Source organism: Rhincodon typus, chromosome 14, assembly GCF_021869965.1.
Source record: "Rhincodon typus isolate 14 chromosome 14, sRhiTyp1.1, whole genome shotgun sequence".
Lineage (NCBI taxonomy): Eukaryota > Metazoa > Chordata > Chondrichthyes > Orectolobiformes > Rhincodontidae > Rhincodon > Rhincodon typus.
Window position 1 is genome coordinate 44825795 of NC_063345.1, and position 22312 is coordinate 44848106.

The 22312-nt window shown below is 42.0% G+C and overlaps 1 protein-coding gene across 4 annotated transcripts in view; it reads left to right on the forward strand.

Moving 5' to 3' along the window:
• Positions 1 to 22312, forward strand: part of enox2 (ecto-NOX disulfide-thiol exchanger 2) — a 200381-nt gene that overhangs the window by 112848 nt on the left and 65221 nt on the right. For all 4 annotated transcript variants that reach the window (XM_048604978.1, XM_048604979.1, XM_048604980.1 and 1 more), the window contains 2 exons: positions 2809 to 2943; positions 10050 to 10205. In XM_048604978.1, the coding sequence (XP_048460935.1) occupies positions 2809 to 2943; positions 10050 to 10205 (291 nt within the window). The remainder of the gene's footprint in view (positions 1 to 2808; positions 2944 to 10049; positions 10206 to 22312) is intronic.

Consider the following 22312-nt stretch of genomic DNA (forward strand, 5'->3'; position numbering starts at 1 on the left):
GGGATGCGGTAGGGGGAGGGGAGATTTTGAAGCTTGTGAAGTCCACATTGATACCATTGGGCTGCAGGGTTCCCAAGCGGAATACGAGGTGCTGTTCCTGCAACCTTCGGGTAGCATCGTTGTGGCACTGCAGGAGGCCCAGGGTGGACATGTCATCTGAGGAATGGGAGGGGGAGTTGAAATGGTTCACGACTGGGAGGTGCAGTTGTTTAGTGCGAACCGAGCGTAGGTGTTCTGCAAAGCGGTCCCCAAGCCTCTGCTTGGTTTCCCCGATGTAGAGGAGGCCACAACGGGAACAGCAGATGCAGTATACCACATTAGCAGATGTGCAGGTGAACCTCTGCTTGATGTGGAAAGTCTTCTTGGGGCCTGGGATGGGAGTGAGGCGGGAGGTGTAGGGGCAGGTGTAGCACTTCCTGCCGTTGCAGGGAAAAGTGGAGGGGAGTGTGGAGCAGACAAGAGAGTCACAGAGAGAGTGGTCCCTCCAGAAAGCAGATAAGGGTGGGGAGAGAAAAATGTCTTTGGTGGTGGGGTCGGATTGCAGATGGCGGAAGTGTCGGAGGATGATGCGTTGGATCCGGAGGTTGGTGGGGTGGTACGTGAGGACGAGGGGGATTCTGTTTCGGTTGTTATTGCGGGGAGGGGGTGTGAGGGATGAGTTGCGGGAAGTGCGGGAGACACGGTCGAGGGCGTTCTCGACCACTGAGGGCGGGGTGGGGGGGAAGTTGCGGTCCTTGAAAAAAGAGGACATCTGAGATGTACGGGAGTGGAATGCCTCATCCTAGGAGCAGATGCGGCGGAGGCGAAGGAATTGGGAAAAGGGGATGGCATTTTTGCAGGAAGGTGGGTGGGAGGAGATGTATTCTAGGTAGCTGTGGGAGTCGATGGGCTTGAAATGGATATCGGTTTCTAGGTGGTTGCCCGAGATGGAGACAGAGGTCCAGGAAGGAGAGAGAGGTATCAGAGATGGTCCAGGTGAACTTAAGGTTGGGGTGGAAGGTGTTGGTGAAGTGGATGAACTGTTCAAGCTCCTTGTGGGAGCCCGAGGTGGCGCCGATACAGTCATCAATGTAACGGAGGAAGAGGTGGGGTTTAGGGCCCGTGTAGCTACGGAAGAGGGATTGTTCCATGTAACCTACAAAGAGGCAGGCATAGCTTGGGCCCATGGTCACCCCCTTTGTAGGAAGTGGGAGGAATTGAAAGAGAAGTTGTTGAGGGTGAGGACGAGTTCGGCTAAGCGGATGAGGGTGTCGGTGGAGGGGGACTGGTCGGGCCTACGGGACAGGAAGAAGCGGAGGGCCTTTAGGCCACCTGCATGGGAAATGCAGGTGTATAGGGACTGGACGTCCATGGCAAAGATGAGGTGTTGGGGACCAGGGAATCGGAAGTTTTGGAGGAGGTGGAGGGCGTGGGTGGTGTCACGGACGTAGGTCGGGAGTTCCTGGGCCAAGGGGGAGAAAATGGAGTCGAGATAAGTTCGGTGGGGTGGAAGCAGGCGGAAACAATGGGTCGACCAGGGCAGTCAGGTTTGTGGATTTTGGGAAGGAGATAGAAGCGGGCGGTGCGGGGTTGGGGAACGATGAGGTTAGAAGCTGTGGGTGGAAGGTCACCTGAGGTGGACTTCACAAGCTTCAAAATCTCCCCTCCCCCTACCGCATCCCAAAACCAGCCTAGCTCGTCCCCGCCTCCCTAACCTGTCCTTCCTCCCACCTATCCCCTCCTCCTACCTCAAGCCCCACCCCCATCTCCTACCTCCTAACCTCATCCCGCCCCCTTGACCTGTCCGTCCTCTCTGGACTGACCTATCTCCTCCCTACCTACACTCACCTTTACTGGCTCCATCTCCGCCTCTTTGACCTGTCTGTCTCCTCTCCACCTATCTTCTCCTCTATCCATCTTCTCCTCTATCCATCTTCTCCTCTATCCATCTTCTCCTCTATCCATCTTCTCCTCTATCCATCTTCTCCTCTATCCATCTTCTCCTCTATCCATCTTCTCCTCTATCCATCTTCTACCCGCCTCTCCCCTCTCTCCCTATTTATTTCAGAACCCCCTTCCCCTCCCCCATTTCTGAAGAAGGGTCTAAGCCTGAAACGTCAGCCTTCCTGCTCCTCTGATGCTGCTCGGCCTGCTGTGTTCATCCAGCTCTACACCTTAGAATGTGTCTGTGCCTGCCTGCCCACAAACAATGGGCTGAATGGCCACCTCCTGTGCTGTAAACATCTTATGAGTAATGGAGATTTTTTTAAAAATCAATTAATCTTCAAGTTATCGATAATGTAAAGTACAGTATAAAATATTGGTGTTGCAGCATATGAGAATGAGTGATACCACAGAATGGCAAGAATGTATCTTTGACTACTTAACTCAGCTTTCAAAATCTCATAGGGGCAGAAAGGTGAAATTGTAAATCTGTGTGCCAATTTAATTCCCATCAGCAACTTGGAAGAAAGTATGAATTACTTCACTGGTGGCTAAACTCAAAAATACTTATGGAAATGTTACATAGTTTTGGAAGGTCCCAATTTTGACTTTAATCTGTGTTGTGCTCACTGTCAACTGGGATAATGGTACAGAAACAACACTTAAGCGAGGTTTGACCGGTGGCAAATATAACACATGACCTTCAGGATAATATAAATTTAATTTTAAAAGTGCAGTACATTTTTAAAAAAAATTGTTAGAAAGCATTGAAAAATAGCATAAAAGGCCTTGTTCATTTATTTCTTCGGATAGAAAACCAAGTAAGTTTATGAATAATTACAATTCTGAAGTAGCAATACTATTTCTGTTCTTCATTTGCAACAGATCATTTCAAAAACTTACCTTTAGACTCCAGCCCACCTGGAATGTCATTATCAGACCCTACAGCTTGGGCAACAGCCATGAACAACCTAGGAATGGGACCCCCAATTGGAATGACTGGACAGCCACTTATGTCAGGTATATTTAGTTCTGTTGCTTGACAAAACCTTTCTGTTGCCTTGACTGCTTATGTTGATTAACATTGGATACTTTGGCAAGTCGTTCAATTTTGAAATTTTAGGTGCTAAGAGTTTCGTTCTGAAATTGATCTTACATTCTTTGAGTTTCGTAATTGTTTGATTTGGTGATGACCTTTTTTGTTTTCACTTTCCCGAGTGAGTAATTTAACAAAAACAACAGCTTGTACTTCTGTGATGCATTTAACGACTTGGCATGAACATTATCAAACATAACCTGATGCTGATCCAAAAATTAATTTTAGACACGTAGGAGCAGAAATAGACCATTTGGCTCATCAAATCGTCTCCACTATTCAAGGAGGTCATAGCTGATCTGATGATTCTCAATCCCACTTTGCTGCCTTTTTCCCATATCCCTTGATTCCTTTACTGATTTGTAAATCTTTTTATCTCAGTCTTGATTATACGTATTGACCTAGACTCTACAGTCTTTTGAGGTAAAAGTTTGTACAGATTCCCTACCCGCTGAGATAAATTGCTCCTCATCTCATCGCCTGTCTTAAATAGGCAACAATGTATGCAGTTTCGTCCTAGACCCTATCATAAGGGGAAACAACTTCTCAGCATCTATCCAGGCAAGACCTCTAACAATGATTTATATGTCAATCGTGTTCCCCTCTCTTTCATATAAACCCCACTGAGTACAGATCCGACTACTCAACCATTTCTCCATGGCCTGGATTGACATAGTGGAGCTTCTCTGGGCTTCCCTTAGGCATGATGTAGAGGTGCTGGTGTTGGACTGGGGTGGACAAGGTCAGAAAACATATGACACCAGGTTACAGTCCCAACAGGTTTATTTGAAAACATAAGCTTTCGGAGTCTTACTCCTTTAGGTATTAGTAAGAGACGTAGTATCAGACTCAGAATTTAAAAGTGAAAAATCAAAGGGTCACCCCACTGCTGAGGATGTATTAAACAAATCTAAGATGCCGTTAAATCTTTAATCAGTTAGGTTTTAATTGACTAATACGTATTTGTAAACCCCTGAATTCCTTTCAAGTCACTGTGCTGAGAGAACTAAAGATTTTATCAGTGTGAAGAAGTGATGACTCCTCCACTGCTGTCTGTGCTGGACCCACACTTTAAGAGTTGCCACTGTTTAGGCACCATCTCTTCGCAGCAGGGCCTGCGGTGCCAATGCTGTTGCAAGTACCATGCTGAACCCACACTTGCCCCACAACCAGGAGTCCCTGGTTCCACTGCCTTGCCAATTACCAGGTGTTCCTGCTCTGGGCCTACCATGCAGCTGAAGCTACTGCCTTGCCAACACCAGGAGTCCGTGCTCTGGGCTGACTGAACCCAGGAGTCCCTGGCTCCGCTACCAGGCCAGGCTGCTGCCATGCCAAGAGCCCTGCTCCAACTGCCCTCATCCACGATGTTACCTTGCCAGTGCTGCCATCTTGGAGGCCGTCACCTCAGATCACAGGAGGAGCTTTGCCACTGCTGCCACCACTACAGGCCCTAAACACTGGGAGGACATCCTTGCTGCTACTGCCTCCAACTGGCAGAAGATGCCGCATCTGCCACTGACCGCCGGGAGGCAACACCACTCTGTGCACAGCCTGCTCTCACTTCCATGCCAGTGCTGCCAAAGAAAAGAAAAAGAAGGGGGGAAAAAAGAGCAGAAGTAAAAAGGAAAGAAAGCAGATGGGAGTGGATGAGCCCCAAGCAAGAGCCTGCACGCAGTCCTGCTACCTTGCCACCATCTTGGACAGTTTGATGCAAACCGTCAAATCCAGTAGATTTATCAGTCTTTAGTACCATTAGTTTCTCAATCGTCTCTGGTGATAGTCATTGCATTTATTTCCTCCTGATCTTATGGTCATTTGCCCCTTGATTAATTAGCATTTTTTGTGAAATGTTGATGCCTATTCCTGACATAGCCAGGGTGGTTGCCTGGTGGCAGCAATTTATCACTAGATTCTGCGAGATTTCATCCAGCTCAGTGTTTACCCCTGCATACTCCATGAACACCATCTTTTTCCTTTAACCAAGCACATCAGCAGTGACATACGACTAACTTCAGTATGTTTTCATGGCTGCTTTCGGACAAATTCTCACTCTACTTCACCCTTTCAGGACTTGACGTTGGAGTTCAGAGTCATGTGACTTAAGCTCTGCCAAGCTTTTCACTTGAAGCTTTCTGCCTCCTGTGGCTTACATTGCTTTTTAGCACAGAGCAGGAGGCTTGCAGATTGACTCAGTGGGGAGCATTGAATAGTCAAAGGAATGGACAGATGTTGTACAATACAATGCTGTATCAATATCACACAGCAGGGTGTGTCAGCAGCTGAAAAGCCAAATGCACTGGATCAATCAAATGGCAGTATTTGAGTGTCAAGAGGCCCAAAGAGGGTTAAGAGTGACTATGATCAGTCTGAGGGTACTGCCACACAAAGAGCTTTTGAAATTCCAGTCTAGGGACCTAGCCATGGTTGGTCAAGTGCTTGGTCCTCCTGGAATTTAGAGATCTATGTCCTTGCAGTCCAGTGACTGTGCTATAATTGGTGCTGTAGCTAAAGTGTAACCACTCCATGGGTCAACCAGGCTGTAGCAGAGACATCAGTCTGGGGGCTGACTGTGCTCAGTTGAGATCCTGCCAAGTCCCTCCAGGGTTGGGCCACAGTCATTGCTGGAGTTTTGGACGTTATTGGTCAGGGGACTTGTATTCTTATTTGTTTATGGGATGAGTGTCAGCATTTAATGTAGATCCCTAACTGCCCTGTGGAACATGGTGGTGAGCTGCCGCCTTAAACGACTGCAGTCCTTGGATGTTTAGGAACACCATCAGTGCTATTAAGGAGATAGTTCCTAAATTTTAACACAGCAACAATGAAGGAATGACATTACAGTGCTAAGGCAGGAAGATGTGTAGCTTGGAGGGGAACTTGTGGATCGTAGTGCTCCAATGCATGGCCTTCTCAATAGCAGAATTGCAGATATGGTAGATGCCATCAAAGAAAACTTGATGAATTACTGCAATGTGTCTTGTAGATGGTGTACAGTGTTGCCATTGTGAGTTGGTAGTGAAGAAGTAAATGTTGAAGGTGATGGCTAGGATGCCATTCAAGTGGACTAATTTGTCCTGGATGGTATTACGTCTCTATTCTGAATCAACCTGTTTATTGATGTGAGGGTCCCACAATCCAGCAGTCACGTCGGCCTAAAGAGAGTCTGTGGTCATCTTTTATTTGTATGGAAGAAGGTAGTTGCATTATCCATTTGATCAATTCATTTGAGGGCTGGTCACTGTTTGCAAGGGTGGTCAAAACCAAGGACTGATTGTACCAATTATGAGATTTTTTTTTAAACTGGGTTGGTCCCATAATTCTGTTGTGTGACTCGCCACAAGTTACCTTTAATTCAGCTACTTATGAAGAAATCTCAGTCAATCAAGTACTGAAACAATGATTTAAACTTATTGTATGTAACAACTAAAATAAAACCCCTCACGTAATCGAGTTAAGCCTCAACTCAACTTGGCTATTACCCAATTAATGGTGGAATGTAGTTGTGATTCTAACCAATAGTGTCTGTCTCTGGGTGTGTCCAGGATTCAATCCTTGTGCAGTGTTGGTGTTCAAAGTTCTGCCGCTGAATTGTTCTAGTGTTGGATTGTTGTATAGATTTTCATCCTTCAGGTCCATGATGTGATGTTTTTGATTTTTCTTTTGATTATTTCTTCCAAAATATTGCAAGTCTGCAGCTTACCTTCTTATCAAAAGTAGCTCCTTTGTTCCTTGTTGCATTTCGCCTTAACTGTCTGTTTGAAGACACAGCTTTCCTGTTATTAACTCTTTAACTTCTGCGGGGTAATCAGTTGCCCTTGTGGTATAATGCAGCCAGTTATCAAGCAGAAGCCAAAACACTCTTGTGCGCATAGTTTCGACTCCTTTATTCAATTCATGGCTAATTGCTTTCAATTCCTGAATAAGTTTGTCCTTGTCCCTTAATATTTTATTCCAGTTATTCCTGCTGCTTTATGTGTAACAGTTTATCTTTGTTGATTCTTTCAGTCTGTGAACAGTTTTAAAGTTCTGAAGTCTATCGTATCTACTCAACTAAATAATGGGTTAATACTAGTTGCATATGCACTTGTTGCCATTTTCCAAAATGCCTAGCAGCATTTTAAGTATCTTGCTAGTAGGTTTAAGATAACAGTGTGGAGCTGGAGGAACATAGCAGGCCAGGCAGCATCAGAGGAGCAGCTCCACACTGTGATCTCTGACTCCAGCATTTGCAGTTCATACTATCTCTTGCTAGTAGGTTTTTCAAGATTTTGTAAATGGGAAGGTTAATGTTGCGCGTGATTTCCATCTTTAGGCTTAGCATCACAGCAAATGGGACACAGGGCAATGTGCAATAATACCAGTGACGATTCAGTTGGACCAGATTAAATGGGATTGCAGACATTGAGACAGACCAGTATTCTTCAGCGGAATAGACTTAGTTTGCTGACATTATGAAGAGTTTTGGCTATACCATTCCATGACATTCCAACAAGTATCCAAGCCAACTCCATCCTGACTTTTAGTTTTTGGTGGTTGCCACTGAGATGAGGCCATTAGGTTAAGAGTCCTGTCCAGTCTAACTGCCTAGCATTCGGTGAATTTATGGGTAAATCACCTTGCACAGAAAGAACCATTGAGTTCTTTCCCAGTGACAGTACAGTTTAGATGGAGCACCTACAGCTATCTTTCTCCAGATAGAGGAGGAGGCACCAGGTCTGGAAGAAGCATTTCAGTCAATCCAGATTGCAGATGAATGTCCTACTTACATGCTGTAGTATCTGCTTAAATTATTTCCAGGATTTTGTCAGTACGTGTGTACTGTCTGCTTGCTGATAAAGTCTGGTGTGACCACTTCACCCTGTGGTCATTTATTCCGTAGTCAGTTGGGTCTTATCACGAAGATAACCATGGTTACTTGTGCAGAGTTGTGCAACATTGAATAATTGTTGAAAACTTTGTCAGTGGAACTTGTACCAGTGTTATTAGCATACAACATGATTATAAAAGTAACTATGGCCATCAGCTGCTACTGGAATGCTAGGGGCGGCACAGTGGCTCAGTGGTTAGCACTGCTGCCTCACAGCACCAGCGAACTGGGTTCGATTCCACCCTCGGGCGACTGTCTGTGTCTGTGTGGAGTTTGCACATTCTCCCCGTGTCTGCGTGGGTTTCCTCTGGGTGTTCCGGTTTCCTCCCACAGTCCAAAGATGTGCAGTTTAGGTAAATTGTCCATGCTAAATTGCCCATAGTGTTCAGGGTTGTGTAGATGAGGTCGGTTACAAGGGAATGGGTCTGGGTGGGATGGTCTGAGTTTCGGTGTGCACTTGTTGGGCCGAAGGGCCTGTTACCACACTAGGGATTCTATGATTCATAACTGTTGTTCATGAATACAAGGGTCTAGTCAGAACAACAGCAACCTCCTCTGAAACTCACCTGTTTGTTTAGGAAAATGGCATCCAAAGCTGATTTTATCCAGTTGAGAACGAGCCATTTGACCAATTTATAGATAAGGTGGCAAGCATGTTGTTCAGTATGACACCTACAGCAAGGGTTCAATTCCATCCCAGCTGAAGTAGATTTATGATGTGCTTATTCATTTCTATGGTCTCTATGAAAGGGCATCTTGGGTGTCTTTGGATCAGCGTGGGCAAGATGGGTTGATAGCACCCCTTCTGTGCTGTATCACTTCTGTGGTTTTCCTGCCCTACCACTGACCTGCTTTCAGGAAAAGCACAGCAAAAATATATCTTTCTTTGTGTATATTTCCTGCCCATTTCTGTTTTTTAGCCTACAATATACTTTCGCAGAGAATTATCCTGAATACTCCCAAGAAATTCACTCATTTTTGCCACCAACTAGTCTGCTTATCTTAATCTATAGACTTGTTAAAATCCACATTGAAATGACTTTGTCTTAGCTTAAGGACAGGAGTTAGACAAGCATATGACATTCTTCAAGGTTCCTTCTGGGGCTCAATATACAAACTCTCACTATAGTTAACGATTTTCTGTTTCTTAATTCTATCCATAAAGTCTCCACTGTTTGCTTTACATCCTGTTATAGTCCCTTTTTTCATTGAAGTCATTTAATCAGAAATAACTAAGGCTACAACTCTGACCCAAGTATTTTCTGTATCTATCCAGAAGATCTTATAACCTGATACATTTAGTTTTCAGTCTTGACCGTCTTGCAACCATGTCTCAAATACATTTGTAAGCAGGTTCACAATTCAATTTTTGTCTACTTCAGGACTAATGAACCTTCACATGCTCTCCACCCTCACTGCATTATTTTCTCGCATAAACAAAACAAATCCTAACCACCCTCCTGCATTTTCTACAACTTGATGAAAGCTTTCTCATACAGTTTTTGTCTACAGGCCTGAGCAGCTAAATTTTCTTCTCTTTTCATATCATTTATTTATGTTTCCAACTAGAGGAAAATGTTGTTGCTTACACCCCAGCAACTAAGACCAAGACGACCCAAAACAAGAATTAATTATACAATAGGCTAACAAATTCCTTATTATTTGTAGTCTTAACATCATAATTGCCCCATGCCTCTGGTCTTTTTATTTAATGCACTCTGCTTTAACATGCGGCCTTTCCCCATAATCATTTCAGTGAAAACAACTAGAAAAAAAATTCCAAAAGGTGAACATGCTTGTAACATATAGTGTTCCAAAGTATTTAATGAAAGTAAAATTGTGTATTAAGCAACAATAGAATCTGAGCCATGGTAGAATCGAAGTTTTGAAGGACAAAATGGAAATGAATGGCGAATGATTTTCCAGAGTTTGGGTTTAGGATAATGGATAAACTAGAATGAGATCAGCATCATGCATGTAACAAACAGAGCTACGGGAAAGTAAAAGGCTAATAGATTAGTAGTTGAGTATAAGGAATTTAAATCAAATATAAATTGAAACCGAAGAAAGACCAATAAAGTTTAAAATATTGTTTCTGCCCAATCAAAATGAAGTGATTAAGAAAGTTGTCAAGCCTGATTTTTGTTTCTTTATCCATTTCAGAGTTTGACCGAGGCCTTAGTATGATGACTGGGATTGCACCAATTAACCCAGTGATGCCTGGATTGGGCATTGTTCCACCAACAATTCGTCAAGACATGCTTGTAGTGAAGGAGATCATTCATTGTAAAAGCTGTACACTTTTTCCTCCAAATCCAAGTAAGTGATGGAGTGGCGATAGAGTAACAAGTTGTTAATGGAAACTTATTGTATTTTTCATGACTTACTTTACCTTGGACACAATTAGCTTCTTTACTTTTTTTATCGTGTATTCACCAAGGGGCAATGTTTAACTGATCACTACTAAATTTTAGAGCAACGAAAGTTTTCATTTACTAAATAAATTTCTTTAAATGTACTCATAACTGTGTTTCCCTTGAGGACAAACTGTTTAAATAAAATTGTCATAAATCAGGAGATAATTTGATAAATAACAAGCAATCAGATTGTGCTTACAAAAATGAGGCATCAACAGTTGAAATAGTTGGTTACAACAGTGTTTAGTCATACTTTTGACTGAAATATTAATGCTGTAGCTCAACTTAAATCGCAAAATAATGATTTAAAAATGCAAGTCTTTTGTTCATACTTCATGTTGAACCCAACTGAGTTCATTTGTTTATGAAGTTCTGGTATGTTTATATTAATACTACAGTTGTCATCTTCACCAAATTGATTCAAAAATTTAAAGGCAGTTATGTGCTTAGTAAGAATGCTAAAATTATTCAGCCAATTAAAACTTCCCTTCTTCCTTTCTCCAAATATATTTTCTGGAAAAAAATGTTCTGTGAATGCCAAGTGACATTTGTTTAAAACTCTGAATCTGAAATTAGACCAGGTGGATGAAAGGGAAAGTTTCTGACATTAGTTAACTTCGTTTGACCACACTCGATCTAATTTATTAGGATGTCAATACTATTGCCAATGTGGATACATTATTGGAAATATTTTGGATATATTTTAAGTGGCTTTCAATCTGGCTGCATGTAAAGTTCTGAAAATTGATCTGCAATTGAGACATTTCTTTCACTTTGGTCTGATAAAGTGGTTATACAATGAACTTCATGCATCTGGATGGGAGAGCGATGTATTTCTGTTCAAATGCCATTACTTTTGATGATCTCAACATTGTAACATTAGACAATGGTTGGTAATTCCCTTTGACCTAAGAGTGTCTGATACACTTAGAAGATTATGGAAAGATGTAAAAACAACAAGGTTGTCATAGAGTGGGTGACTTTAACTTCCCTAATATTGACTGGGACTTCCTTTAGAGCAAGAAGCTCAGACGGGGCAGAATTTGTTAGGTGCATCCGAGAGAGTTTCTTGAAACAGTATGTTGATAGTCTAACTAGAGGAGGGGCCATGCTGATGTTGTATTGGCAAATGAGGCTGGCCAGGTGACTGACCTTACAATAGGAGAGCATTTTGGAATCACAACTCTAAGTTTTAAGATAGCTATGGTTAAGGATAAGTTAGGACCTTGCAGGAAGGTACTAAATTGGGGGAGAACACATTATGTCAGTATTAGGAAATAGCTAGAGAGTGTGGGCATGTTCCAGTAAGGAGGAAGGATAAAAATGCAAGGTATGGGACTTTTGGATGATGAGGGAGATTCTGAATTTGGCCAAAAAGAAAAAGGAAACGTATGTAAGGTTTAGAAAGCTAACATTGCACAAGGCCAATGAGGAATATATAGAAAGCAGGAAAGAACTCAAGCAGGGAATTAGGAGAGCAAGGAGAGGTCATGAAATGTCTTTGGTGAGTTGGGTTAAAGATAATTCCAAGGCATTTTATACATACATTAAAAGCAGGAGGATAACTAGGGAGAGAGTAGGATCACTTAAGGTTAGAGGAGGGATCTTGTGCTTGGAGGCAGAGGATATGGATGAGATCCTAACGGAGAACTTTGCGTCAGAAAAGTACATGGAGAATAATGAGATTCGTGTAGGGTGTACTAATATGTTAGGGCATTTTGAGGTCAAAACAGAATTGGTGTTGGGTCTCTTGAAGAGTAGTAAAGTGGTTAATCCCCAGGACTTGATGGGATCTACCCCAGTTTATTGAGAGAGATAAGAGAGGAGACTGCTGGGGCCTTGACCAAGATCTTTATATCCTGTGGAACCACTGGAGAGGACCCTGAGGACTGGCAAGTAGCTAATGTTGTTCCTCTGCTCAAGAAGAGAAATGGGGATAATCCAGGAAATTTATAGACCAGTGAATCTTAGCTTGGAGGTCGGGAAACAATTGGAGGGAATTGTTAGGGATAGGATGTATGCCCATTTGGAAAAGCATGCTTTAACTAAGGAGAGTTAGCATGGCTTTGTATGGGCAGGTCATAGCTCAGTAACTTGATTTTTTTTCCTTTTGAGGAGGTGATGAAAGTGATTGATGAGGATAGAGCAGTGGATAGTGTTTACATGAATTTTAGTAAGGCTTTCGACAAGGTACCTCATGGTAGGCTCATCGAGAAGATTAAGATGCATAGTAGGATCCAGGTGACTTGACCATTTGGATTCAGAATTGGCTTGTCGTTAGAAGACAGAGGGTAGTAGTGGATGGATGTATTCCTGGCTGGAGATCCATGACTAGTGATGTTCCACAAGGTCCTGTACTGGGACCTCCTGCTGTTTGTGATTTATATATATGACTTGGATGAAAATGTAAATGGTTGGATTAGTAAGTTTGCAGATGATACAAAAATTGTGGGAGTTATGGATAGTGTAGAAGGTTATCAATGGATACAGTGGGATACAGATCAGTTGCAGATATGGGCAGAGAAGTTGCAGATGGAGTTTAATCTGAGCAAGTGTGAGGTGTTGCAGTTTGGGAGATGAAATGTGAATGGTAAGTAATGGCAGCGTTGATGTACAGACTGGTCTTGGGGGTCCTAGTCCTTAGCTCCCTGAAAGTGGCTATACAAGTAGATAGGGTGGTAAAGATGGTGTATGGCATGTTTGCCTTTCTTGGTTGGGGCATTGAGTACCAGAGTCAGGAATTGATGTTGCAGCTCTATAAAAGTTTGGTTAAGCCACACTTAGAGTATTGCATTCAGTTCTGGTCACCACACTACAGAAAGGATGTGGAGGTTTTGGAGAGGGAGCAGAAGACATTTACCTGGATGCTGTCTGGATTAGAGCGAGGAGAGGCTTTAATTGTTCTTTGATTGAAATTTATTTTTAAAAATTTAAAAATAACCTTCTTTATATTCTAATTATTGATGTAGAGTTTAAAACTTGCTTTTTTCTTGCTGATGCATTTAATTCATTACTAAGCCTTCGGGAGTTATCAAGTGACCGTTAGCATATTAGTTGGTAATATTATAATATTTTTCTACTTGTCTTTGGGAGCTAAACATGTAGGGTGTACTAATATGTTAGGGCATTTTGTAAGTATGTTAAACCTGTGTCTAGCCATGAAGGATGGATGATTGCACTCTTAGACATCTGAAGCATGCAAAATGTATTTTCTAGTCTAAATCTGTTTCCGATGGTACATTGATCTTTCATTCATGGGATGAGGGCGTTGCTGGCTAGGCTGGCAATTATTACCCATCCCTAATTGCCCAGAGGGCAGTTATGAGTCAACCACATTGCTGTGAGTGTGGAGTCACATGTAGGCCAGACCAAGTAAAGATGGCAGTTTCCTTCCCTAAAGGACGTTAGTCAGACTTGTGGATTTTTCTGACCATCGGTATTGCATTCACGAGCATCATTAGACTGTTAATTCCAGATATTTATTGAACTGAAATTCTACCATCAGCCGTGGCGTTTTTTGAACCCACGTCCTCAGAACATTAGGAACAAAAACAAAGTTGCTAGAAAAGCTTAGCAAGTCTGGCAGCATCTGTGGAGGAGAAAACTGATTTAACGTTTAGGGTCCGGTGACCTTCCTCAGAAGGGTTCTGAGGAAGGGTCACCGAACCCGAAACATTAACTCAGTTTTCTCCTCCACAGATGCTGCCAGACTTGCTGAGCTTTTCCGGCAACTTTGTTTTTGTTCCTGATTTACAGCATCCGCAGTTCTTTTGGTTTTCCTCAGAATATTACCTGGGTGTCTGGATTAACAGTCCAGCGACAATGCCACTAGGCCACCGATGCAGAGCACAGATTTATCAAACATGGTGAAAATTTGCAGTTTCACTTCTGGGACACTACATTGATAAAGTCGAAGAGAATAGTAGAAAATAGAATTGCATATTTTTTGATGGGATTATGGTGTGCTGCCAGCATCAGCAACACATTCTTGTTCAATTAAACTAACCCATACTTTTGCTATCTTGGATACAATTTGAAACAGATGAACTTTGTCATTAAGTTGAACGTTTTTGGATTGGCAATTGGCATCTTTTCAACCGTATGATTTTACTCAGCATCTCATATTGTATGTGTTTAGCTTGATTTGTTGTCCTCTCTCTTGGACCAGATGTTTGAAAATTCAAGTAGTCTTTTAAAGATGTTCACTTTGTTGACCTTTTAGTATTAATAGTTTGATCAGTCTGAAAAGGTTGTTTAAGGGTCAATTAGTTCAGTTGGCTGGATAGCTCGATAGTAATGCACAGTAATGCCAATAGCGTGGGTTCAATTCCTGCACTGACTGAGGTTACCATGAAGGACCCTCCTCAGTCTCACCCTCACCTCATGTGTGATCCTCGGGTTAAGCTACCAGCAGTTATCTCTCTCTCTCTCTCTAATGAGAGAGCAGCACTATGATCCTGTGACAACTTTATCTTTACAGTCTGAAAAATAAAAGAATTTGTAAGGACTGCATTCAAAATCGAGATGTCATGTTGATAGAGAGGAGGGAATCTTGGGAAAACTTCAAAATTTTGTATAAAGATCAAAAATTTTATATCAATGAAATTAAAATGATTGTACATTTCCTGTTGTTATTTGCAAGCAGTTTGATCATTATTGGGCTTCACATTAAAAATATGTTTGAATAGTTACTAGTCAAGTTGCCTGATTCGATAAGCAAATGATGACCATGGTAATCATCAGACCAGAATTTGAAGTTTGCTGTATGCTGAGTTAGTTGACCACCGCCTATCAACAATTAGTTGCTGCAGTAGATCCAAACTCCTCTACTAGAGAAGTCGAATTGTGGATAAGATACCTAATCCTAATGGCTGAGATAACAAGGTGTAGAGCTGGATGAACACAGCAGGCCAAGCAGCATCAGAGGAGCAGGAAGGCTCATTCTGAAGAAGGGTCTAGGCCCGAAACGTCAGCTTTCCTGCTCCTCTGATGCTGCTTCGCCTGCTGTGTTCATCCAGCTCTACACCTTGTTGTCTCAGATTCTCCAGCATCGGCAGTTCCCACTATCTCTGAATCAATTTTAACCCCACTGCGAAGCCTCTTCTAAGGATGCCCACCTTGAAGAAGTTACCCTCCTCCCTCCGGAACGACCTCAGTGGATCTCTCTCCCACCTCAACCCTCTTGTAATCTCTTCGGCCCTGAAACTGCTTGACCGTGTCCTGAAGCAAACCACTACAGCCACATTGCCTTTCTCACTACCTGTCTACAGAACCAGGTCATTCCCAATGGACTACAGTCTACATTCAGGCCTTCCCAATTTGGACCCAACCGCGACGACCGCTACATACAGAACATTCAGATCCTTCAAAAATGTTTCTCCCTGCAACTCCTCAAACACCCACCCGCAGCAATGTGCTGGCATCTCCTGGTACTACAATCAAGCCTACCCCAGCTCAGAGCCTCCCTCTCCCAGGCCTGCAAAGGACCTCTCCTGTTTGTCATTTTTCGCAGGATCCACAACCTCAACTGAAGAAGGGTCCAGGCCCGAAACGTCAGCTTTCCTGCTCCTCCGATGCTGCTTGGCCTGCTGTGTTCCTCCAGCTCTACACCTTGTTATCTGACATTAGAATGCATCTTTTTCAGACATGTTCAGAAATGAATTTCCTTTGAAGTATATAATTCAAAATTTGACATGGCAAGAATGTGATTGGCAAATACCTGACAGTGAAACCATATGCATAAAATCTGTACATGTCTGGAAATTGATTTCTCTCCATGATTGGAGAGAGTTGATAAAAATCAATAGAAAGGCATTCCATTCCACAATAGTTCCAGCTTTTTTCTAAATTCCATTTACAGATGAATTGGGGTGTAGTAGAACTTTGGTGTGTAACACAAAATTTTGGCTGCACAAATTTAATTTGAAGCAGTCTTGGTCAATTCTTGGAAGGTTTCATCTCTTGTATTTTAACATTTAATGTGGGTATTAAATCAATTTGCTAATTTCTAATGAGTTGGAAAATAAATCATTTTAAGTAAAGACAGAATCATATTAATATAGCTATCTACTTCTAATTTATTGTATTATAATGTAAATTTATGATGTGGTGGCACAGCTGTGGTTCTAGATCTTTTAGTGGATTGGTAGATTCTTTTCCCTGTAGCTGCAGTAATTAAGGAGCAGTACGACCACACAGCAGGGTGGAATTTGTTTGAAACTTGTATAACAGTGTATGTCATCACTCAATTGTAACAGTTCTGGGAAATAATCAAATCACTGAGTTATGCTACACTTTGAATTTTTTTCATTATTCGTTAACGGGATGAGGGCATCGCTGGCTAGGCAGCATTTATTGCCCATCCCTAATTGCCCAGAGGGCAGTTGAGAGTTGACCACATTGCTGTGGTTCTGGAATCACACGTAAGCCACACCAGGTAAGGATGGCAGTTTCCTTCCCTAAAGGACATTAGTGAACCAGATGGGTTTTTCTGACAATTGACAATGGATTCATGGTCATCATTAGATACTTAATTCCAGATATTTTGAATTCAAATTCCACCATCTGCCGTGGCAGGATTTGAACCCGGGTCCCCAGAACATTATCTGGGTTTCTGGATTAACAGTCCAGCGATAATACCATTGGCCATCGCCTCCCCAGTTGCTGGGAATTTTGTACTGCTCTGCTGATAACTTTTCTCAGATCGAGAAAAAATTGCTTTCATACCTCTGTCCATCATTATCCATCAGTGAATGTCGAAGGCAAATTTCCTGAATTTGAATTCATTTCCCTACATAGTACCGTAGATTAACAATCTTAATCTCGTGTTAATGTGGATATATGGCCTTCACAGAGCTCTACAAATGGATTGTAGAAGTTGTGCTGCCTCAGCCATAGTCCGAAAATTGTTTTGTTTCGTTTCGTTGCTAATTCCTTAATTTCTGATCGCCTTTTCTGGCCTGTTTAACAGCCAAAGTCCTTTTGGTATTTGAAGGCAGATTTTAGGATTTCAACCACTTTATGCATGATTAAGGGAGACAGTGTATAATGGCCCAGGTCAATGCTCTAGGCATAGCTTGCCAAAGGAAAAACAGCTCTTTTATTTTTAGGTACAAAAAGAATGTATTGGCATTTTAAATAAATGTACAATTTATGAAGGAAATATAAACAGAAGATAACAAAGTGAACTGCATATTAATCTTCTGCCCTCTAGAGATACTGAAGTGGTGAAAAGCCAGTGCAGTTCACTTTGGATATTCCGGTGTTCCACATTACTTCTTGCCTGACTTCTTAATGCCTTTAGAACTGAATGGCCCTTTGCCCGCAGCTTTTGCTTTCATCTGTTCAAGCTTTTACTCCTCCTTCTGTTTGAAAGCAAGATCATCCTCTCCATTTCCTTGTTTGATATTTTAGGCTGTTTCAACGGTTCGCTGTTGGAAAAGAACAATTGGTTCAGCTGTTTTAGCTAATGCTAATAAAACTTTCCCCAACCCTTGCCTCAAAGATTCTGCAGTTGAATGGAGTAACCCTGAGGAGTTCTTGCAGTGAAATCTGGGGCACAACCGTTTTCCTTCATGCTTGGTATGACTTCAACCAGCAGATGACTGTTTGCCTTAATTCTCATTGACTCCAAATTTGCTAGGGCCCCTTGATGCCATACTTGGTCAAATTCAGCATTGCATTTGCCCTTCCAGGGCAGGTGGGACATGTACAAGAAGGAGAGGTTGCACCTAAACTGGTGCAGAGAGATTTGCTAGTATCACTCAGGAGGGTTTAAACTAGTGTGGCAGGGGGTTGGGGACCAGAGTAGTAGGTCAGTACGTGAAATGACTGAGAATTACAGACTAAGGCCCATAATGTCAAGAGGAAAAATAGACAGTGAGAGGTTACTGAACATAGTGGGCTCTGAAGTGCATTTGTTCTAATGCAAGGAGTATGACAGATAAGGCAGATGAGCTTAGAGCATGGATTAGTACCTATGACAATGATGCTGTAGTTATTACAGAGACTTGGTTGAGAAAGGGATGAGTCTGGCAGCTTAATGTTCCAGGATTTAGAAGTTTCAGGCGATATAGAAAGAGATATAAAAGAGATGGGGGAGTTGCATGACTGATTAGGGAGAAAAACACAGCTGTACTGAGGGAGGGCACCTTGGAGTGCTCATTCAGCAAGGCCTTATTGGGTAAAGCTTAAGAATAGGAAGAGTGCAATCACTTTGGGGTATTTTGCCGTCCTCCCAAAGGCGGAGGGAGATGGAGGAGCAGATATGCCGACAGATTATGGAAAAATGTAAAACCAAAAGAGTTGTTGTGGTGGGTGATTTTAACATCCCTTATATTGACTGTTGCCCAGGGCTTGAGAGGAAGTTTGTCTTCAGGAAGGTTTCTAGAAGCAATATATAAATAGTCTAACTAGGGAAGGGACCATACTACACCTGGCATTGGGAAATAAGGCCCAGCCAGGTGATCAAAGTTTCAGTGGGGGAGCATTTCGGGAACAGTGACCATAGTCCCATATGTTTTAAGTTACTTATGGATTAGGATAAGAGTTGTTCTCTGTTGAAAGTACTAAATTGGGGGAAAAGCTAACTATGACAATATTAGGCAGGAACTAGGGAATGCAGATTGGAGGCTGCTGTTTGAGGGTAAATCCATATCTGTCATGTTGAAATTTTTTTAAAAGGCCTGTTGATGAGAGATCAGGCTCAGCATGTGTGTGTCAAAATGAATGATAAGGATAGCAAGATTAAGGAATCTTGGATGATGAGAAATTGAGTTTTTAGTCAAAAAGAAAAAGGGGCAGTCATAAGGTGAGGAATAATCCTACTAATTAGCAGAGCAGGCTTGCCAGGCCAAATAGTCTATCCCTCTTACTATTTCTTATGGTCATACAAAATTTTAAATTTTGAGGAACTCTAGTTTGTGTAATCTGTCATCTTAATTTAGAATTTGGAGTCTAGGTGTCATTTTGATAAATCATAGAAATCATAGAAACATGCCCTTCTGCCCAAGAAGTACACACTGACCCTCAGAGCATCCCAACCAGACCCATCCTGACCCATCCCACATAACCCACCTAGTCTACACATCCCTGAACACTACAGCCAATTTAGCATGCCCACTCCATCTAGCCTGCACATCTTTGGACTGTAGGAGGAAACCGGAGCACCCGGAGAAACCCACGCAGATGTAGAGAATGTGCAAACTCTACACAGACAGTCACCCAAGGGTGGAATCGAACCTGGGTCACTGGTGCTGTGAGGTGGCAGTGCTAACTATTGAGCCATGTTGCCACCCAAAGCTTTGATCTACTTCCAGTGCCAGTATACCCTCCTGTGTTTGGTGTTGAAAACTGCTCATGGTATTCCTAACATATTTTAACGAGTGCTTTGTATATTAGCCCTCTAGATTAAATAAAAAGACAGCATTCCATTTGCTTTTATGATTATGATTATTTTCTGTACCTATTCAAGACATTTGAGTGATCTATGTATATTTTTGAGGGAAATTCCATTGTTTCCAGCCTTTTACCATTCTGAAAAACTCTTCTATCCTTTTAAAATTTAAAATGGATTACCCTTTGCCTATACTGCAATCCATTTGGCTCTGTTTTGTTCATTCGCTTAATATATCAAACTCTCTTGGTAATTGTATATGCTTTTGCCTTTATTGACATCAATCTTTGTGTCTTATGATACTTAGAGATTTCTATTTCCATATAACTGTTAAGAATTATACTGATCAGTTCAGGTCCTAACACAGACCACTATAAGACACCGCTAGTCACATCCTGTCAGCTATCTCTACTCTTCTGTCTTTTGCTAATCAGCCAATTTCTTAGCAAGGCCAGGACAATTTCCTTTTAATTTAATGAACTTCAGCAGAAGTAACTGTGTCGCGTTAACACATTCAAAACAATACCTCCTGGAAAACAAAATAAATATCAACAGATACTTGCCAGCTTTATAACAGCTTTTTTTTTTAAAGAAAGCCCAAACAGAGTCAGCGAACCTGATCTCTCTTTACAAATCCATGCTAGCTGACTTGCTCAGGGATAATTTTCAAGGCATTCACTTGAATTTTATTTGTTGTTTTTCATTTCTTTATGTTCAATGTGGTATTTCAAAGGATTGCATTACCATTACTATTAGTGTACACAGTGTTGCAGAAAACCATCCTGAATACAAGAAATTTTACGACTGTTCTGACCTGAGACCAACATTTACAGAATTTTAAAAATCGCTCTGCTTTTACTATTTACATGTTTTATCTTGCATTTATATATTCTACTTCTTCAAGCTACTACCTATAACTGGGAGATAACTCAATGAATCAAGCTTGTCCATTTTTTGATTCCATTAATTAAACCTCCACTGTCTGCTTACCCCTCATTATATTCTGTCTTGTGATTTCATCCTTACCCACGAAGATTACTTCTCCTCATTTTGTATTTTCCCTCATTACCCTGAAGACGTCAAAATGAGGTACATTTAGTCTTGGCCAATTGCAGCATGTCTTACCATTATCTTACTGTACCATCAGAATTTAATTTGTCCATGCAGCTCATTTAATTGCTTTGTTATGCTCTCTGCCTTACAATAAAGGAGAATATTTACACGCACCCTAACCTGTCCTTCTGTTTTAATATTTTATCATTGAATTCCTACAATATGGAAGTAGACCACTTGACCTATTTGAGTCCACAACGACCCTCTAAAGAGCATTCCACCCAGACCCATCCCCCTGCCCTATCCTTGTAATCTGGCATTTCCATGCCTAATCCACCTAACCTGCATATCTTTGGACTGTGAGAGGAAACCAGAGCACCCAGAGGAAACCCAAGCAGACATGGGGAGAATGTACAAGCACCACACAGACAGTCACCTGAAAATGGAATCAAACCTGGATCCCTGGTGGTGTGTGGTAACAGTGTCGTATAGTGTCCTACAACATGGAAACAGACCCCTTGGACCAACTCAACCATGCCGACCATGTTCCCAAACCAAACTAGTCCCATTTGCCCGCTTTTGGCCCATATCCCTCCAAACCTTTCCTATTCACGTACTTATCCAAATGTCATTTAAATGTTGTAACTGTACCTGCATCCACCACTTCCTCTGGTAGTCCATTCCACACATGAAGCATTCTGTGTATTAAAAGAAACAAAGTTGCTCCTCCGGTCTTTTTAAAATCTTTCTCCTCTCACCTTAAAAATATGCCCTTTAGTTTTGAACTCCCCCACATGAGGGAAAAGACCATTGTTTTTCACCTTCTTTATGCCCCTCATAGTTTTATGAGCCTCTATAAGATCACCCCTAAGCTCCCTATGCTCCAGTGAAAAAGGTGCCAGCCTATCTTTATAACTCCAGCCTTCCATTCCCAGCAATGTCCTAGCAAATCTCTTCTGAGCCCTCTCCAATTTAATAATATCCTTTCTATAGCAGGGTGACCAGAATTGTATGCAGTACTCCAGAAGAGGCCTCGCCAATGTCTTGTACATCCTCAACATGATATCCCAACTCCTATACTCAAAGTTCTGAGCAATGAAGTCAAGCGTGTTAAATGCCTTCTTAAACACCCTATCTACATCGTGCCGCAAATTTTAAAGAATTAAGTCCTAGAACCCCGGTCTCTGTTCTACAACGCTATTCAGGACACTACCATTAATTGTATAAATCCTGCCCTTGTTTGTTTTACCGAAATGCAATACCTTGCATTCATCCAAATTAAACTCCATCTACCATTCCTCAGCCTATTGACCCAATTGATCAAGATCTCTTTGGAATCTTAGAAAACCTTCTTTGCTGTCCTCTGTTTCAATTTTGGTGACGTCCACAAACTTACTAACCATGTCTCCTAAATTCTCCTCCAAATCATTTATATAAATGAAAAACCTGAAGTGTACCCAGTACTGATCCCTGTGGAAAACTGCTGATCACAGGCCTCAAGTCTGAAAAGCAACATTCTACCACTACCGAGACAACAAGGTGCAGAGCTGGATGAACACAGC